Raw genomic sequence first — 18383 nt, 5'->3', positions numbered from 1 at the left:
ATGCAAACTTGTCTCCTTCCTAGAAATACATCTGAAGAACAAACTTCTTGCTATGAAGAATATCAAGGAAGAGTAACAGCTTACCCAGAAAGTTGGGGGTGTTTCAGGCCTTTCCTGGAAGAAGATAAAGAATGAAAAAAAAGAAAAACTATAGAAAGAAAGGGAGTATAAACCTGGGACACAAGTCCTAAGGGAGTAGAAGAATCAACCCAGATGAAGTAATGAAAGACTATCGAGTTTCTGAATATATGTGTGTATAATGATTTTCATCCCCCCCAAATGGGGTCTTTTTTTCATTATAAATGAAGGCTCACTGAGACAGATAGGGGTATGTGTACAGAAAGAATTGTTTTAGAAAAACAAGGGCATCGATAAAACTTAAATAAAACCAAGTATTTTTAAAATGAAAAAGCAAAACAGACTAGGGAAAATACCCCTAAACTAAGGAATCCAATCTTCAGGATGTATGATGCCAAAGGCTGTTCTCTCTTCAAACAAGAGAAGAAAGGAAGGGTTTTAGCCAATAGGTAACCTAAATATGGTTTAACTGAAAGACCTGGTCAATAGCTGAGATATAATCATGGAGGATAGAGGTGTTTTTTTTTCAAATCTACTGTTTAGTCCAACACAAATATAACATGTTCTATGGTAAGGAGACCTTAAAAACCATTCCCAAAGAAGGACCCAGCTGGAGTTCCATACAACAGGATACAATAACAGTGAAGGAACCAGGCATAAATAGCATTCCCCATCTATAATACTTGGTGGTAACAAAGGTGGTAACTGTAGTAACAAGGAAAAGAAGTCCTGAGGATGCTAATGACAAAAAGGAGCAGGAGGCAGCCACTTCAAATAGTGTCCCTTCTTTTGTGGGATTTGAATGTACCATTTTCCCATAGACCAAAAAAATTGCTCCCCAGTCAAACAGGAAACCCTTAGGAATGTTTAGGAATGTTCCAGCATATCCCATATCAAGCTGTTTTTTCCTTTCTAGTATATCAATTACCAAGAGAATAGTTTTCATTGCCTATACAAATGGCAGTCTACTGCCAAATATGCCTTCATTAAGTATTAAAGAATTTGGTGGTAAGAAAAAGATAAAGCATAGTAGTTTCTCAGATCCATAATAAAACAAGGCAAAATGGGTACCTGCCTCCAGAAGTATCTCTGCCTTATTACCAAGATGGCAGACAAAAGTAAAAAAAAAAAAAAATTGGAGAAAGAGCTACAATATTTAGAGAAAAAAAATGAAAAAACAATAGGAATGAGGAAGAGCACTTTCAGACTTCAAACTGTATGATAAAATAACAGTCATCAAAAGCATTTAAAAAATTGAGAAGTAGGGGCAGCTAGGTGGCACAGTGGATAAAGCACTGGCCCTGGATTTAGGAGGACCTGAGTTCAAATCTGACCTCAGACACTTGACACTAGCTGTGTGACCCCGGGAAAGTCACTTAACCATCACTGCCCCACAAAAAAACAAAAACAAACAAAAACCCCCCACCATAATAAAATTAGAGAAGTAGACCAATAGAACAAATTAGAAAAGGAGAATCAGAAATAGTAGCATTCAACAACTTAGTATTTGGTAAACCCAAAAACATTTACTTAAGAAAGAATTCTAAATCTGGTAAGAACTACTGGGACAGCTGGAAAGCAGTGTGGTAGAAATTAGGCTAGGACCAACATCTTATGCCACATTCCAAAATAAACTTGAAATGAGCATGTGACCTACAAATTAAAGGTCAAACAAAAAAAATTCAGAAAAGCTGACCATATATCTTTCACAGCTATAGGTAGGCATTCTTTTTTTTTTAGTGAGGCAATTGGGGTTAAGTGACTTGCCCAGGGTCACACAGCTAGTAAGTGTTAAGTGTCTGAGGCTGGATTTGAACTCAGGTCCTTCTGAATCCAGGGCCTTTTTTTGGGGGGCGGGGCAATGGGGGTTAAGTGACTTGCCCAGGGTCTTAAATCCCTTCTTCATCAGTACTATTATCATCACTGCCTCCATTCCTCAGTATGCAGAACACCAACCTGCCTGGATTTACTTTCCCCCCTTCTCAATCTTGACAATATAGTTAACTAGTTCAATTCTACATTGTTCTCTACTATTTTTTTTTGGGGGGGGGGGGCCAGAAATGAGGGTTGAGTGACTTGCCCAGGGTCACACAGCTAGTGAGTGTCAAGTGTCTGAGGCCGGATTTGAACTCAGGTCCTCCTGAATCCAGGGCCGGTGCTCTATCCACTGCGCCACCTAGCTGCCCCTGTCCTCTATTTCCAAATCCCTTTTTCATTTGTCAACATGTTGAATCAGGATACCAAGAGCAATATCTAACTATCTATCTATCTCAAAAGATAATTAAAAGACCCAAACATGAGAGAAATATAGTTAGAAAACACAATGATCCACACTAGACATTCTCATTCAATTCACTTTATCTGATTTCCACTGCTATAATACAGTACAGTTTAAGTTATCTTGGGACGAACAAAAGGTGCTATGTTTTAAGTTTATATAATCAAAAGTGTAGGGGGCAGCTAGGTGGTGCAGTGGATAAAGCACTGGCCCTGGATGCAGGAGGACCTGAGTTCAAATCCAGCCTTGGACACCTGACACTTACTAGCTGTATGACCCTGGGCAAGTCACTTAACCTTCACTGCCCCATCCCCCAAAAAAGGTGTATAGGCAGGCTGAACAGAGATGGTTAATAAATCCCAGAATAATATACTGTACCTCTTATAGCCTGAAAAGGATAGGTTTAGGGGAAAAAAAGTTTAAGTCAAATACTATTTAGCACAACAAATTTATTTAACTCACTACTCCCAAAAATGTACAGGCTGAAATATAAATAGATTTAAAATTAGGCTTAGATAAATGAATGTATAACAAACTTCTTCTCAGTTTCTATGGGGAACTAAGATGTTTTTGTATACATATCTATTGCTCCAAGAATGGTATTAGAAATGGTAGTTGTGCCTTCTCATACAACTTGACACTAAGCTTGAGAGAGAATATTGGATTGGATAGGCTCTGGGTCCTAACTAGTATGACATTTCTTATATTTTATTCTTAAATTTAACAGTCGCTCTCATTTCATCAATTGCCATTTGAGTACTTATACATTTAAGAGAGGTAGTAAAATCCAGTCTTACAAGGGTTCTAATATGCTCTATATGCTTTCAATAATAATATGGGTTTCTCTGTACAAGGAAACAGGAAGTGTAATAGATACCATGATTGTTTTTCCTTTTACTATATATTGGGAAATGTGACTTTCCTAAGTACAGAGAAAGGAAGCTTCATGTCAAAAAAAAAAACTTTAAAAAAATGTAAATATAATAAAGAAATTCTTAAATTAGCTGGATTATATACATGAGAAGGCTCTTTTTGCCAGGCTTTTTCTGCCTTGGTCAGTGGGTTGTACAGAAAGGAGAAATGTCAATAAGGTAAAAGACAGGATTAGACTTACCCATCTAGTATTAGACTTTCATAGGCAGCCTTTTTGTCACACACAGGACAAATCCAGGTAGGTTTCTTTTCATTCATTTGTAGGTAAAGAAAAGCATCAAAACATTGCAGATGTGTGCATGTCACTGCACGACATGGAATGTTCAGCCTCATCTTTCCTAGCTAAAGGGTAATACAAAATGGAAAACACATTTCAGAAACAAAGTTGTCTGGGTTTTTTTTTTTTAAGGAATAGTTATAAGAGAAATCCAATATGTTAAGTAAAATTCAACTTCAGCAAAGCAATATACAACAGGATTTTGCCAAGTTTACCATCCTAATAAATAGCAATACACGTTTAACTAAAATAAGTAAATCAAAAGAATTATCTACCCATTCAGCAATATATATTTAGGATTATATTTAAACCCAAAAAACTATAAAAACTTCACAGCCTAGTAGCATACTATTCAATGCAATGGTAAACAACTAATGAAGAACAACAAAAGGCCCTCACTATCTCCAGTAACCATTCAGAACTGCTTTATATTTCCCCTCTTTATTATTCTTACTTCCCCTCTTTCTTCTACAACTTCTTCCATCTCATCTTCCTTCTTTCCCTCCCACCCAGACCCTCTGTCTACTTTAGGCTTTCCAGTGGCACCTGATGGAAACATAGGGGTGCCACATTTAGCACCCTAAATGTTGATCAGAACTTAAAAAATAAAAAGGTTATTGGCGTTTTATTTACTGTCCTTATTTAATGCACTGAAATAGCTTTCATTTTTTTTCCTCTAGTGTTCTGTAAATACAAATCCCTAAACTGTCTAAATTACTACAAGATGCCTCACTATAGGATAAAAATAACCCTGTACTGGGGCAGCTAGGTGGCATAGTAGATAAAACACTGGCCCTGGATTCAGGAGGACCCGAGTTCAAATTTGGCCTCAGACACTTAACGCTTACTGGCTGTGTGACCCTGGGCAAGTCACTTAACCTCAACTGCCTCACCAAAAAAAACCCAAAAAACCCAAACCAAACCACAAACAAACCCTGGAGTCTCAAAGGCAGGATCATAGGAACAAGCTAACACCAATCCTTTAACCTTGGAATGCTCAACGATTCCTGAACACTTTTGAGAGTGTGGTAAAGTCCACTGCTCCCTTCTCAGTGTACTATTTTTAAATGCTTGCAATTCCAAAGGAAAACAAATATATTTAAATATCAATATTATCAAGATATGCTAAGAACAAGTTCAGAGGCCTCAGGTTTCTAAGAACTCCTTAAGTGAAGGGTAACAAATCCTATATGATTACTAGATAATTAAATGTTGCCCCTAATAAACCATAAATAGGAAAAAATGCAAAATGACCTTCAAGCATTTATCAAGTCTGTTTCGTTTCCTAAGTAACAGTGGCAGAGTGGTCACATCAGTTTTAGACCATCCACACACACTACATTAACTATCATTACAGAATCTCTGTCCAAAGACTAATAAATTAGGGACAGCTAGGTGGCGCAGTGGATAAAGCACCAGCCCTGAATTCAAGAGTACCTGAGTTCAAATCTGTCCTCAGACACTTGACACTTCCTAGCTGTGTGATCCTGGGCAAGTCACTTAACCCCTCATTGCCTTGCAAAGAAAGAAGAAACCAAAGACTAATAAATTGATACACTATTAAAAGAACAGAAGATTCATACTATCATTCATATTATGAAGCCAGAAAAAAGGAAGGAGCCAAAGCTAAATATAATGAAAGCTCAAGACATCTTTGATCCATCATTCATTTTTCATGACTTCAAGATCAATAATCTCTCTTATTGCACCATACAGGTTGATGTGCTGATGTTTTATGACTGGCATAGCAATGTTTTGTCTAAAAGAAGCATGGTTTGGTAGGGGGAGCACTAGATTTGGAGCCAGAAGAAACATGGATTCAAATGCTAGTTTTGATCCCTATTAGGTGTGTGGTAAGCAAGCTATTAATAACCTTTCTGAATTTTTCTCATATGTAAAATGGAATCATTACTGATAGTATCTACCACACAGAATTGCTAGCAAAGAAAAAACTGGACTCCCCCAAAATATGTCAAGTTATCAATATATATATACATATGGTCTTATCTCCCAAGCTAGGTGTCTTAAACTGTTCCTTGAGGGTTGCAGCTATATCCTGTAAAATGTACATGGTAGCATTTGAATCATTAACAGAATCATTAATTTCTCAGTACTATTTTGCAGTTTCTTACACTGAACTTTGTTATACACATACCAACTAATCTTGGTGAGGTAAGTCACATAAAGCATTTTGCAAATTTTAAAGCATCTATTATTGCAATATTAACAAATATGACAGGGTTCATTTGAAGGTCAGCTGGCGAGGCACATACTAAGAAAAAAAATTCATCATAAAGATAAAAATTCTTGATAAAAGCAAGCTTATTAGGAGAACAAAAATATATCTTGCTTCTTCAGGAATTCTGCAGGATTTTCAAAAGCTAAAAAACAGAATAATCAAGAATAGTTAGGGTGCACTGAACCTTAAGCAACAGTCCAGAAATGGACATGATGATTTCCCTGAGAGAAAATCTCCACAGACCAGCCTTGTCATGACAGACAATCACATATTCACTCTGTTTTTGCTGCTGGCATCTCAGATGTGCAGAGACCTAGACTCCAGCCTCATCATGCCTGGCTAGATTAAGTTCAGCTCCAGGTTATAAATTGTGATGGAAGGACATCATAGAAAAATTCATTTGCACAAAATTCTGTAATACTATGAAGTGTTCAGTGAACCGTCTGAAACACTTCACCCCACAAGCAAAGAACCCAAAGGTTGATCTGTGAAAGGTTACCTGGAAAAGTAACCTCTCCAAGGCAGAGGATGAAAAGAACAAGAAAGGAGTCTTAAATGAGTGGCAACAGCTGCCCTCAGGAGAACCCCAGGTTGCATGGTAACAATACTTTAACCTACATGTAATGTCAGCAATCATGCTTAATGTTAGTATGCAAAGAGCTCTTACAAAGCCCACAGTGTAAATCTGTGTATTCTTTAGCTAGGTGCACTGAGAGCCAAATTAAATTTTCTTTATCTATTTTTTTTTAAAAAGTGCCACAAAACTGAATGCCATAAAATTTTAATGACCAAGTTTGATCCCAATGAGATATTACCTACCCCAACTTTGTTTTTGTTTTATTTTTGTAGAAATGGAGGACTATGGATATGGCTTACATTTGTTGGACTTTTTACATTTGTTGATTCATTTTCCTGAACTCTTTCCTCCCCTCTTTTAAAAATGTTTTGCTATAAGGGATAGCCCTCTGGGAAGAGAAAGGGAACAAGATATGGGGGAAGGATGCACTGGAAAATTTGGTGATATAAAAATGAAAGACCACCATAAACATTTATATTTTAAAATTTCAATAGACTATTCTTTTAAAACTCAAAGTTGGTCTCAGCCTGTCTCTCCTTCCACCCTCTACAATACTCTTTTAGGTCATCACCTCCTCTAGTCAGGCTATCCTCAAATAATCTGTTTGAATATTAACTCCAGCAAAGAATAATTAAAATCTGCTGCACACCCCTAACTCATAGCTAATCCACGCATTACTCCCCTCTTTTACAGTAGATAAATATTAGATTTCTCAAAAAACAAGAAATCTTAATAACTTGTCAAAAGTTTCAGAATGCTCTTATTTTGTATTAGATGCCTTATAATCAATGAAAAATAAAAATTCTATCAATGTAAGAGTACCATGCTTGGCAAGGAATTGGAAATTGAAGGGATTTCCATCAATTGGGAAATGGTTGAACGAGTTGTGGTATATGAATGTGATGGAATTCTATTGTACTATAAGAAACGATGAGCAGGTAAAGTTCAGAGAAACCTGGAAGGACTTGCATGAACTGATGATAAGTGAGATGAGCAGAACCAGGAGAACATACACAGTATCATCAACATTATGTGTTGATCAACTGTGATAGATTAGATTCTTCTCACCAATCCAACAGAACAAGAACGTTCCAAAGGACTCATGATGGAAAAGGCTCTCCAAATCCAGGGGGAAAAAAAAGGAACTGTGGAATATGGATGCTGATTTTACCATACTATTTCTTTTGTTTTTGATGCTGTTGGTTTTCTGATTTCAGGTTTTTCCTTTGTACTCTGATCCTTCTCATATAACATGACTAATATAGGAAAAAAAAAAAAAAAGAGTACCATGCTTAACACTGTTAAACCGGGAATTCCATGGGGAAAAAACTGGTCCTAGATTTTAAAACACTTAAGAACTCTAATCACTATGATGATCATCAACTATGATTCCAGAGGAATGACAATGAATTATGTTGCTCACCCTGAAAAAGAGGTGTTAGATTTAAATGCAGAAAGATATGTACATTTCTGAACAGGGACAATGTGGAAATTTGTTTTGCTTTATTTTGCATCTATGGTAACAAGTGTCCCACACCCCACCCCCAATTGTGGGGGTGAGAGAATAAATGCTTGTTATTATTTTTTGTTTGTTTAGTAAGGCAATTGGGGTTAAGTGACTTGCCCAGGGTCACACAGCTAGTAAGTGTTAAGTGTCTGAGACCGGATTTGAACTCAGGTACTCCTGAATCCAGGGCCGGTGCTCTAACCACTGTGCCATCTAGCTGTCCCAAATGCTTGTTATTGAAAAACAGAAATAAATGTTTAAAATTGGTGTTAGAGAAAACAATGTTATAGGGGAGGAGTTAGTTCCACAGGAACAGAACTAAACCAAGTAGAATGAATTAGGTAGTTAGGAATGCTTATATAGTGAAGCTGATCAAAATGGGGAGCCATAACAGCAGAGAAGGCTGGGAGTTATAGCTTTCTATCTGAGGGTAGGATGTTATTATAGTGCACGGCTACATCTTAAGAAAGTTAATGGTTGTAATCACATGGAGAAATATATGCCTGCAATCTCTCCACAAAGTAAAGCTTTTCAGAATATTTTGTAGTTTCACTTACGGGACACATCATCGATACCCGAAGACTGGTTGTAGCAATTTCACTGTCAGGATCTGCAGTGAGCTTCTCTTTAACTTGAAAAACACAAAAAGAAACCAATGTTAACCAGACCCATTCTTCCTCAGCCTATAAACAGAAACTTCCAAATACTGCCAAAAGGTAAAAAGAGAACTAAAAGAAATGCTGACAATGTGACATGGTTTTTAATGTCAGTCACAACTCCAGAATTAACTTTTTAAATAAGTAAGTTAAAATTCAAATCCTTCAGGGTAGCTAGGTGGCACAATGGATAGAGCACTGGCCTTGGATTTGGGAGGACCTGAATTCAAATCCGGCCCCAGACACTTAACACTAGCTGTGTGACCCTGGGCAAGTCACTTAACCCCAAATGCCTCACCCAAAAAAAGACTTTCAAGATGGTATACAGGTCACAGGCTGTGAGACACAGAACAGAAACAAGTAGACACTGAGAACGAGCCTTTTCAGGGGCAGCTAGGTGGTGCAGTGGATAAAGCACTGGCCCTGGATTCAGGAGGACCTGAGTTCAAATTTGACTGCAGACACTTACGCTTCCTAGCTGAGTGACCCTGGACGAGTCACTTAACCCTCATTACCACCCCCCCAAAAGAGAATGAGCCTTTTCTCATATAAGTATGCTTGAAATTGTCTTTACTATTTCCTTATGTTAAGTTAAATTCCATACTAGAATCCAAAAGTTACTAAATTTCTCAAAGGAAGGGGCACCTGGGGTGGGAAGGAAAAAATACAGATATGAAAATAAAACAATTTAAAAAAAATTTTTAAACTTAATAAAAATATTGTTACCTTTCTATTAAATCAGTGTATAGTAAGGTAAAGAAAACCATTCTCATTAAATAACATAATTCTCCCCCAAATATCCAAGGGATGCCAAATACACACTGTTCCCTTTTATTCAACTTAGGTCCATAATTCATTGAAGCCCTACTGATTCTCCACTTAGTCTATCACTGCCAAAAACAGCTGGATCCCAGGCAGCTGGGCAGAGAAGGAACAAAGTGAGAATAAATTTTTCTGATCTTTAGAGAACTAAGCATGTTCACATGTGGGTAAGAAAGTCAACATTGCAATGATGCAAAACTCAGGGAATAGCATCCTGTCTGGTTGACCTCATAGCACTCCACACCACAGGGTTCTGTTTTCGCATCATAGAGCCTTCACCCTTCATTGGTCTAATGCACAATTCTAATCAAGAGTAGGTGAAAAATCCTCCTTCATTAGGAAAGAAAAACAAATCTAATCTGCAGCAATGGTCATTTGTAAACATTGGCTGGGAGTAATCTCCAAAAACCTCCAAAGAATAACAAATAACTCAAATAATGAACACTATTAAAATGGCTACTTGGAAAACAAACACATTTTTGTGCACTAAATTCATTTGTAATACTGACTAATGGGAGATAAAATTATTTCTGCCTAATACTATCATGAGAGCAAAATTAAGAATTATATATAGCAAGAAGCAAATATTTTTATTTACTGGTCAATATGACTTTAAAAGGAAAATTGTTCCTGTCAGTTATTCACTACAGTGTCATTAAATAAGCTGCTCTTTTCAGGATTTTTAATTCTTAAGAAATTAAGAATCTACAGAGTCAAAATCATCATTACAATAGGCCTTCTTCAAAACAGGTCAAAGGCTAATCCCTAATTTTCCTTCAGATCAGACCTGATATTTAACACAAGTTTTAAACTGCTTAGTTACTCTGGAGGAGGGTTCCCTTAATACTATCCTCCCCTTTGCTGTTCTTCACAGGATTGAGAGCTCTAAAGGGAACTGACAGACCATGTAGTCAAATCTCCTCATTTTAGAGATGAGGGAATCAAGTCCCATAGAAGTTCCAAGTCTTACTAGGGGTCATACATATTACATATAGAAGTGAGTAGCAGAGCCAGGATTCCAATTCAATTCTTCTTGCTCTAAATTCAAACCTCTTTCTACCCACCCCATCACACTGTGACTCATAAAAATAAATAAATAAATAGATCGATAGATAGATAGATAAATAAATAAGTATATAAATAAATAAATAAATAGAGTCCCATAAATGTTGCATACATTCAGCTATGAATTACTTACTTAGTGCTCTGGAATGATCAGGGTTTCGAATACCTTTCATTTTTAACCTCTGTAATAACATGGCTGATGTCAGCTGTCGTACAAGATATACAGACATGGAGTAATTCTACAAAAAAGATAATCTTAGTTAAAGATGAAAAGAAAATTCTCATAATTACATGTTCAAAATTAGTCTTTCATGAAACCATGACAACTCAGGCAAAAAAAGAAAGAAAAGAGAAAAGCAAAGAGTAGAGTAAAAAAGAAAAAAGGAAAAAGAAAATAACTCAAAGGAACTAAGATCTCAATAAAATCACAGATGCGTCACATTCAATTGCCAATATATCCGTGAAAGGCAAAATGGTCTAAATGGGGACCATACATTATGGGCCACAAAATGATTTAGTTTTTAAATGTACTGTTATTGATGTTTTATTATCTTTTTGTTTGTTTTGCTAAATATTTCCCAATTACATTTTAATCTGGTTCAAGTTCATAGCAGTTAGGAGTGCTATGGGCTGCATTTAGCCCTGGGTCACATGTTTCACACTTCTGGTATAGTACTGCAAGTCCAGAATTGCAAGTTATAATTCTGACAATAATGACTATCTGCTACAAGCCCTAGGATATGTATCATTTAATCAAATCTTGATCTTGGCTTCCTCATGAGGAATGAAAGTGACAGACCAAGCACAGGTTAAAACAGGAAGAAGTAGAGAGGAATATAACTAAGCACCAAACAATAACTTGGTTAAATCTGGTTATCCTGACATGGGTACAGAGAATTCTTACCCATAGGGGCTGTGACTTGCTTTTTCTTTTCTTTCATATATACAGGGTATCCCAAAAGTTTTAGATTTTGGGGATATCATATATAACGTACTACATGTGTGTGTGTGTGTGTGTATGTATGTATGTATGTACGTACGTATCCACACACACACACACATATATAATTACATTTAAAAATTCACTGATATCACTAACAAAAAGTCAAAATTTGAAAATAAAGATGATAAACAAGTTGTCACAAAGGTTAAATAATAAAGGCTGAGCAGGGGCAACTAGGTGGCACAGTGGATAGAGCACCAGCCCTGGAGTCAGGAGAACCTGAGTTCAAATCTGACCTCAGACACTTAACACTTACTAGCTGTGTGACCCTGGGGCAAGTCACTTAACCCCAATTGCCTCACCAAAAAAAAAAAAAAAAAAAGAATAAAGGCTGAGCAAGACTATCCCAATTCCATTACAAAACTGTCCAGTATAGAATTATTCAATCACCTACACACTGATACACCTACACTTACATATGATAATTTGTTGATTTTATTATATGCTTAAAGAAAAATATAAGATGCTCATCATACAGATTCAGGGCTTTATGAAAATGTTCACCTTATTCAATAACGACGTTCTGAGTAAATAAAAAGTTGATTATTTAACTATATTTAAGTTTATAGTTTTTTACAAAATTGTATTTTCTCTGTTCACATCTTGAAATGTCTGTCGATGAAAGCTGAAGTTCATGATAATTTTTTAAATAAACTGACCACTGATAAGATTGGTACATTCAAAGCATTAATTTCATAATCAGTCTTGAAGACATCATCTTACCTATCAATCAATAATCCTGGGTAACAAGCAAGAGCAGAAATTTACAAATGGAAGTGAAGGGAGAAAGTGAATGCATGGTTTAAGAAAACACACAATTAAAAAAAAAAAGACAAAAGAAAACACACAATTGGGGCAGCTAGGTGGCACAGTGGATAGAGCACCGGCCCTGGATTCAGGAGGACCTGAGTTCAAATTCGGCCTCAGATACTTGACACTTACTAGCTGTGTGATCCTGGGCAAGTCACTTAACCCCAATTACCTCACAAAAAACAAACAAACAAAAGAAAACAAAAAACCCCCACACAATGATATTCTAATAGTACAATGATTAAGTACTAAGAGTAAATTTTCCTATTTTCATCTTTGATAATATCTTCCTGGGGAAAAATTCTTCAACAATAATATCACAATTTCTCCACCTAAAAAATGGGAACACCACTCTCCTTGTCCCACCATAGATTCAGAGAGCACAGTATTATTCAAGTTAATTCTAAAATGAAAATCTTTTTTTTTTTTTGGGGGGGGGGGGGGGCTGCGGGGCAATGGGGGTCAAGTATCTGAGGCTGAGTTTGAACTCAGGTACTCCTGAATCCAGGGCTGATGCTTTATCCACTGTGCCACCTAGCCGCCCCTAAAATGAAAATCTTAAACATCAGTTTCATGGAAATGAATTTAAGACTGTAATGCAAGCTGGGATAGTAAAAAAAAAAAAAAAAAAATCAGCACATCTGGCCAGTTATCATCTCCATAAAGGAATGGTATTCTGAGTAAACATACTCCTAAAATGATATCCTCTAAAGCCACATTTTAAATGTAACAGATACTTGGTAGTCTAAAGAACTGATAAAACGAATATTTCTTTTTTTTTTTTTGGTGGGGCAATGAGGTTAAGTGACTTGCCCAAGGTCACACAGCTAGTGTCAAGTGTCTGAGGCTGGATTATTTATGTTAACATGTAACTGATTTATTATTGTTGTTTTTTAAAGGATTCAGAGTCCAAAAAGTTTGAGAACTGCTGCCATACATTAATAAACTCAAGGTTTGGATAAAACAAAACAAAGGAAAATTTTACCTTTCCAATTTCAGATGCCCATGAAATGGAAATCTGGTTTGGCACAGCAGAAGATAACCTAACAAGCGATGTAATATTTAGTGGGCGTCCCTGGCGTTTCTGTTCAATTCCATTTTTTGGAGGTGGTGCATAACCCTGCAATAATGAGAAAAATAAATTGAATTCTCGGGGGGGGGGGGGGGAGAGAAGAAGCATCCTTTCTTAACTATTTAAGTATGTTACAAGTAAGTCCTTATTACCCAACAAGAATGAATGACTAAAATTTAGACATTCCCTTTTCAAAATGAAATATAAATGGAGGAAAGGAAAGAAATTAGAGATTACCCCCATAGTTTCCCCCCCCCAAAATATACTTCTGTTCTTCCAAGGTTCCTGTCACAAAAGCAATTAACTGGTTTAATACTGAGCATGTGGTGGGTAGATATGATAGGAAATAGAGGATATTTAAAGGGGGAAAACAAACACAAAGAGCAGTTATTCATTATATGTATATAAAGAAAATGAAGGACTAAATTTTCCTTGGAGTACTGGCTATGAAATAAAAAACAGGCAAAAACACATCAATGAATGTGTTTTATCTTATAAATTTTATGGAGATTTGGAACTATGCCCAAAGGGCTATGGGACTGTTCATACCCTTTGACCCAGTGGTACCACTGCTAGGTCTGTATCCCAAAGAGATCATACAAAAGGGAAAAGGACCCACATAGACAAAAATATTTATAGCAGCCCTCTTTGTGGTGGCAAAAATTGGAAATCAAAGGAATGCCCATCAATAGGGGAATGGCTAAACAAGTTGTGGTATATGAATGTAATGGAATACTATCGTGCTGTAAGAAACGATGAGCAGGAGGAGTTAGAGAAACCTGGAAGGACTTATATGAACTGATGCTGACTGAGAGGAGCAGAACCAAGAGAACACTGTACACAGTAACAGCAACATTATGTGATGAACAATGGTGATAGACTTGGCTCTTCTCAGCAGTGAAACAATCCAAAACAGTTTCAGAGAATTTGTAATAGAAAATGTTCTCAACATCCAGAAAAAAGAACTGTGGATTATGAATGCAGATTGAATCATACTGTTTCTACTTTTGCATTGTTTGGATTTTTCCCTTCTTGTTTGAGGTTTTTGCTTGTACTCTGATTCTTCTTTCACAAGATGACTAATGTAGAAATATAAAGTACAATAATGTAGAAATGACTAATGTTTGATGTGATTGTACATATACAACCTGTATCAGATTGCTTTCCATCTTGGGGAGGAGGGAGGGAAGAAAAATTTGGAACTAAAAATCCAGTGAAAACAAATGTTGAAAACTATCCTTATATGTAATATGTAACTGGGAAATAATAAAATTAAATTAAAAAAAATTTTTATGGAGATCCATAAAATTTAGACACAACATTAAGGTTAACTCTCTGAAGAAAAACTAGGTTTCTGTTGTGCCTCCCTCTCCCAAGCCTATCTAGGACATTTTAGCCTTTAATAATCAGATTGAGAACAGCTTCTTTCCTTTACTAGGTGTGCTACTTCATCCAAATACTTCAAACTATCCTCATCAAACTGTGTTCACAGATCAACACCTCAAAGTCTAGGCAGTTTCTTGCTTAAGAGAGAAATCAAGGGCATAATTTTTGAATCCTATGTTCACTGAAAGAATCCAAAATAGCATGTTTGAGGGGGAGGGGCAGTGTAGGGAAAGAAAAACTGTTTGAAAGAAGCTAGCTTCTGTTCCTCTCTGTACAAGTTTTATTGTTGTGAGACTGGCACAACACACTAATCATTGCCCACCATATCCCAATCCCAGTCTGCTGCAAGCACAGAAGAACATGCACTAAATAGTCCTTTCCCCTTTGCCTTGACTTTCTAACAGCAGAGGTGAGGAGTAGTTTCTAAAAAATAAGTCATTTATTTAAGCTTTTGTTGTCTGAATTTGAGCCACTCCAGCACATATCTAACAATAAGAACTCCATTCCTTAAGGACTAGTTGCCTTCTATGCTATCATTTTGTTCTAAATGGCTCTTCATGGAACCAATGAACAACACTGAATTGAATGAGCCTATAGTCAGCTCTTAGGCAAGCATGCAGCCTACAGGAGCACTCATAAGGAGCTCCTACTTAATGCCCAAGAGGCATCTGAGGAAGACATTAACTGGTTTTCATGGGCTAACAAAGTTATCAAAGCCTACAGATTGGCCACTAAAAGCTGGGAAGAATGTTCACTGAAGATGATGGAAAAGGAATGGAGAAAGAAATGAGAAAGCAGATAAGAGCAAAAAAGTATCAACAAATAATTGAGTTGAGCTTTGAGCTCAAATCACATAGCAAACTCCTCAATGAAGCCTTCCTTGAAAACCCCACCTTGGATCTGATCTCATGATATTCTGTATTCCTTTAAAGCATTTATCATATTCCAATTTGTATTATATAACCTTCTAGATTACAAACTCCTTGAGAACAATCATTTCTTCATTTACTGTCTCTTCCAATGCTTCACATAGTATATACTGCATCACAGTATACAGACGATGTTTCTTGACTAAATAAATATTTGATTTGGGTAAAGAATACTAACTTTTCAATATTTTATTTATCTTATAGTAGCAAAAACCCCTGAACAAACACAGAAAATAGAAATATTATATTTGGAAGTGAATGTCACATATGGATTTCCCTAAATAACAATGTACCATAAAAGACTTTGGGGGAAAAACCTCACATATAAGGGGGTAGGATAGCATAGAGATGTTATTTTATTTCTAAATACTATAAAAATAAAATGCCATACTGATTGAAACACAGACAACTTCTCTAGGAATAGACAATAAATCTGGTGAAAGAAAAAGGCACACAAATTAGACTAAAATAATAATTTTAAGTACTGAAATTTAAGAAAAATTGGATTTAAGTATCATCTATAACCTGCATATCTGTTAATTTCTATAAATGAGGTTCACATGAATTAATTCAAGAAAATATTTCACAAAAAGTATAAATGTTTATAGTACAAAGTTTTTAGTTAAAACTTTGGAAAGAAAAAATTGTAACACTAAAAGCTTTTTTCATTCCATATGATCCTATGAATTTAACTTCATTCAGTTATCCAGATCAAATTTCCACACTAATTGCTACTTAAAACCTATTTCATAATTTTTGCCCATACTGTCATGATTTTCCACCTAATCACGCGGACATATTTTAACACACATTACATGGATTATAAAAAACAAAACCGGAATCTGAATACTCCAACTTACTGGCAAAGGAACAGCTTCCCATTTACTTTTATGCACAGACTATTGGGATAATTATCCTCTTGAGGACAGCTAGTCTCTGCTAGGCACAATCTGTATTCAAAGAGAAATCATTCTTTTAAAGTGTAATCAAACATTTAAAACAAGCTGCAAAATGATGTTTTAGGCAAGTGTAAAAAATATTGCTGTAACAATATCAAAATCACCTTAGTTCTGTACTTGGACAGTGTAATCTCTTCTACCACCTGGCAAAAATCCCTGTTGGACAGAAAGAACCTTGGTTAAGGAAGTACAGCTGATTTTTTTCCAGACTATTTCTTATATTAAAACATTTAACACGAGAGCATATTCTTCCAATGACATTTCATTCTCTCCCACAGACAGCCTCATTAGCCAAATAATCCATACCTATCCAGTAAATCAAAACCATGTTCATTTACTTGGAAATTTGAAAGATGCCTTAATTACAGAAGAGTGGACACTCTAGGACGCTTAAGTGTGACCAGTATTTAAGGAAAAACCCTTAGGCTCAAAAAAATTTTATTTAGCATTTCCAAAATACCCATTTGCTCAACAGTCACAAAATTCATTGTTAATGCTGCCTCACAAAAAGCATGTTGTTGGTCCACAGACAGCTGTACACGACAACGTGGTGTTAGTCGAAATAAATGGTCACCACTCTTAGAAATTCAAGTCAAAGCAAAAGTCCTATGGATGATGAGTCACTTGCTTATCTTCTATTAAAGTATGTGACCAATAATGTAGTTTCTAAATGAAAGCCTGATGCAGGCCCTAGATAATCACCACCCCTAAAGAATGAAACTCCTGGGCAACCACAACTAGTGTCATTGTAAGGGTCCTCTTTACCAACATGGAAAGAATGTTAAGTAATTTTTTACTCAGAAATTCTTAAGTAGCCTCACTTTCTCCTCCATTATAAATGAGTCTTAATAACCCTTCACTAACCCAAAATTGTTCCTGCCTTTACAATGTTTCACCTGACAATAATGCCTACTTATTATCCAAATATTCCCTATTGTTCAATACTCATCTGAGCCAACACTGTTATCATCTTCCTTTTCTGGCCACTGATACTATTATTTGTTCTTATATTTGATACCTTAGGGATTGAAGTATAAGACATATACACAAGACCTTATGACATACTGTTTTGCACTGTTTTTATTTGTGTGCTGTATTAATTCTTGTTTTCCCAACAATAATGGAAAGTCATAAGGGCAAGGTAAAGTCATATATTTCAATTTTATCTTTAAGTATACTTGGTGTTAATAAAATACTTACTGAAAATGAATCAGGACAAAAAGCAAACTGTCACTAACTCCCTATATATGGCATATATAATCAAGGAAGAAGTGGTAATAAGAGCAAGAGCTCATCCTTAACAATGATAAAAACCAAAAACTGGTTTTATTAAAATTTCATTTAAAAATTTATTAATACTTTGAGGCAACTTTCTATTAGTTATACCTAGGGGATTTATTTCTGTGTCTTTCAAGTCAAGTCCAGAAGGATTTATTAAGTGGCAAATGCCTGCCACTTAAAAAGTTTCCTGTCTCAAAGAGCTCACAATGTAATATGTAAAGGAGACAATATGCAAAACAAGCTACACACAAGATAAAACCAGAAATCATTTCAGAGGGAAAGCACTAACATAAGCCAGAAAGAGGAAAGTTTCTTGCAAATGGAGCTTCAAGGAAGTCTCCAATGGATTTACTTTACAAATTGAAGTAATTTATTTTCTTCCTGTCATAACAGTCCTAAGAAGCTGCTGATATCTCATAGACTAGGGAGTTCTTAACTGGTTCAATGAATTGGTTAAAAAAAAAACCCACAACTAATAACACTTTCGATTTAATTGTTTCCTTTGTTACCA

At 36.0% G+C, this 18383-nt stretch overlaps 1 protein-coding gene across 1 annotated transcript in view; it reads right to left on the bottom strand.

The window, feature by feature from the left end:
- PIAS2 (protein inhibitor of activated STAT 2) overlaps window positions 1-18383 on the bottom strand; it is an 81170-nt gene that overhangs the window by 26890 nt on the left and 35897 nt on the right. The window contains 7 exon segments of the mRNA XM_044005597.1: window positions 3471-3631; window positions 8447-8520; window positions 10566-10671; window positions 13231-13365; window positions 16493-16503; window positions 16506-16604; window positions 16696-16747. Of these exon segments, the coding sequence (XP_043861532.1) occupies window positions 3471-3631; window positions 8447-8520; window positions 10566-10671; window positions 13231-13365; window positions 16493-16503; window positions 16506-16604; window positions 16696-16747 (638 nt within the window).

The sequence above is a fragment of the Dromiciops gliroides genome, chromosome 1, assembly GCF_019393635.1.
Source record: "Dromiciops gliroides isolate mDroGli1 chromosome 1, mDroGli1.pri, whole genome shotgun sequence".
In the NCBI taxonomy this organism is placed as follows: Eukaryota; Metazoa; Chordata; class Mammalia; order Microbiotheria; family Microbiotheriidae; genus Dromiciops; species Dromiciops gliroides.
This window is presented reverse-complemented; position numbering and strand designations above follow the sequence as displayed.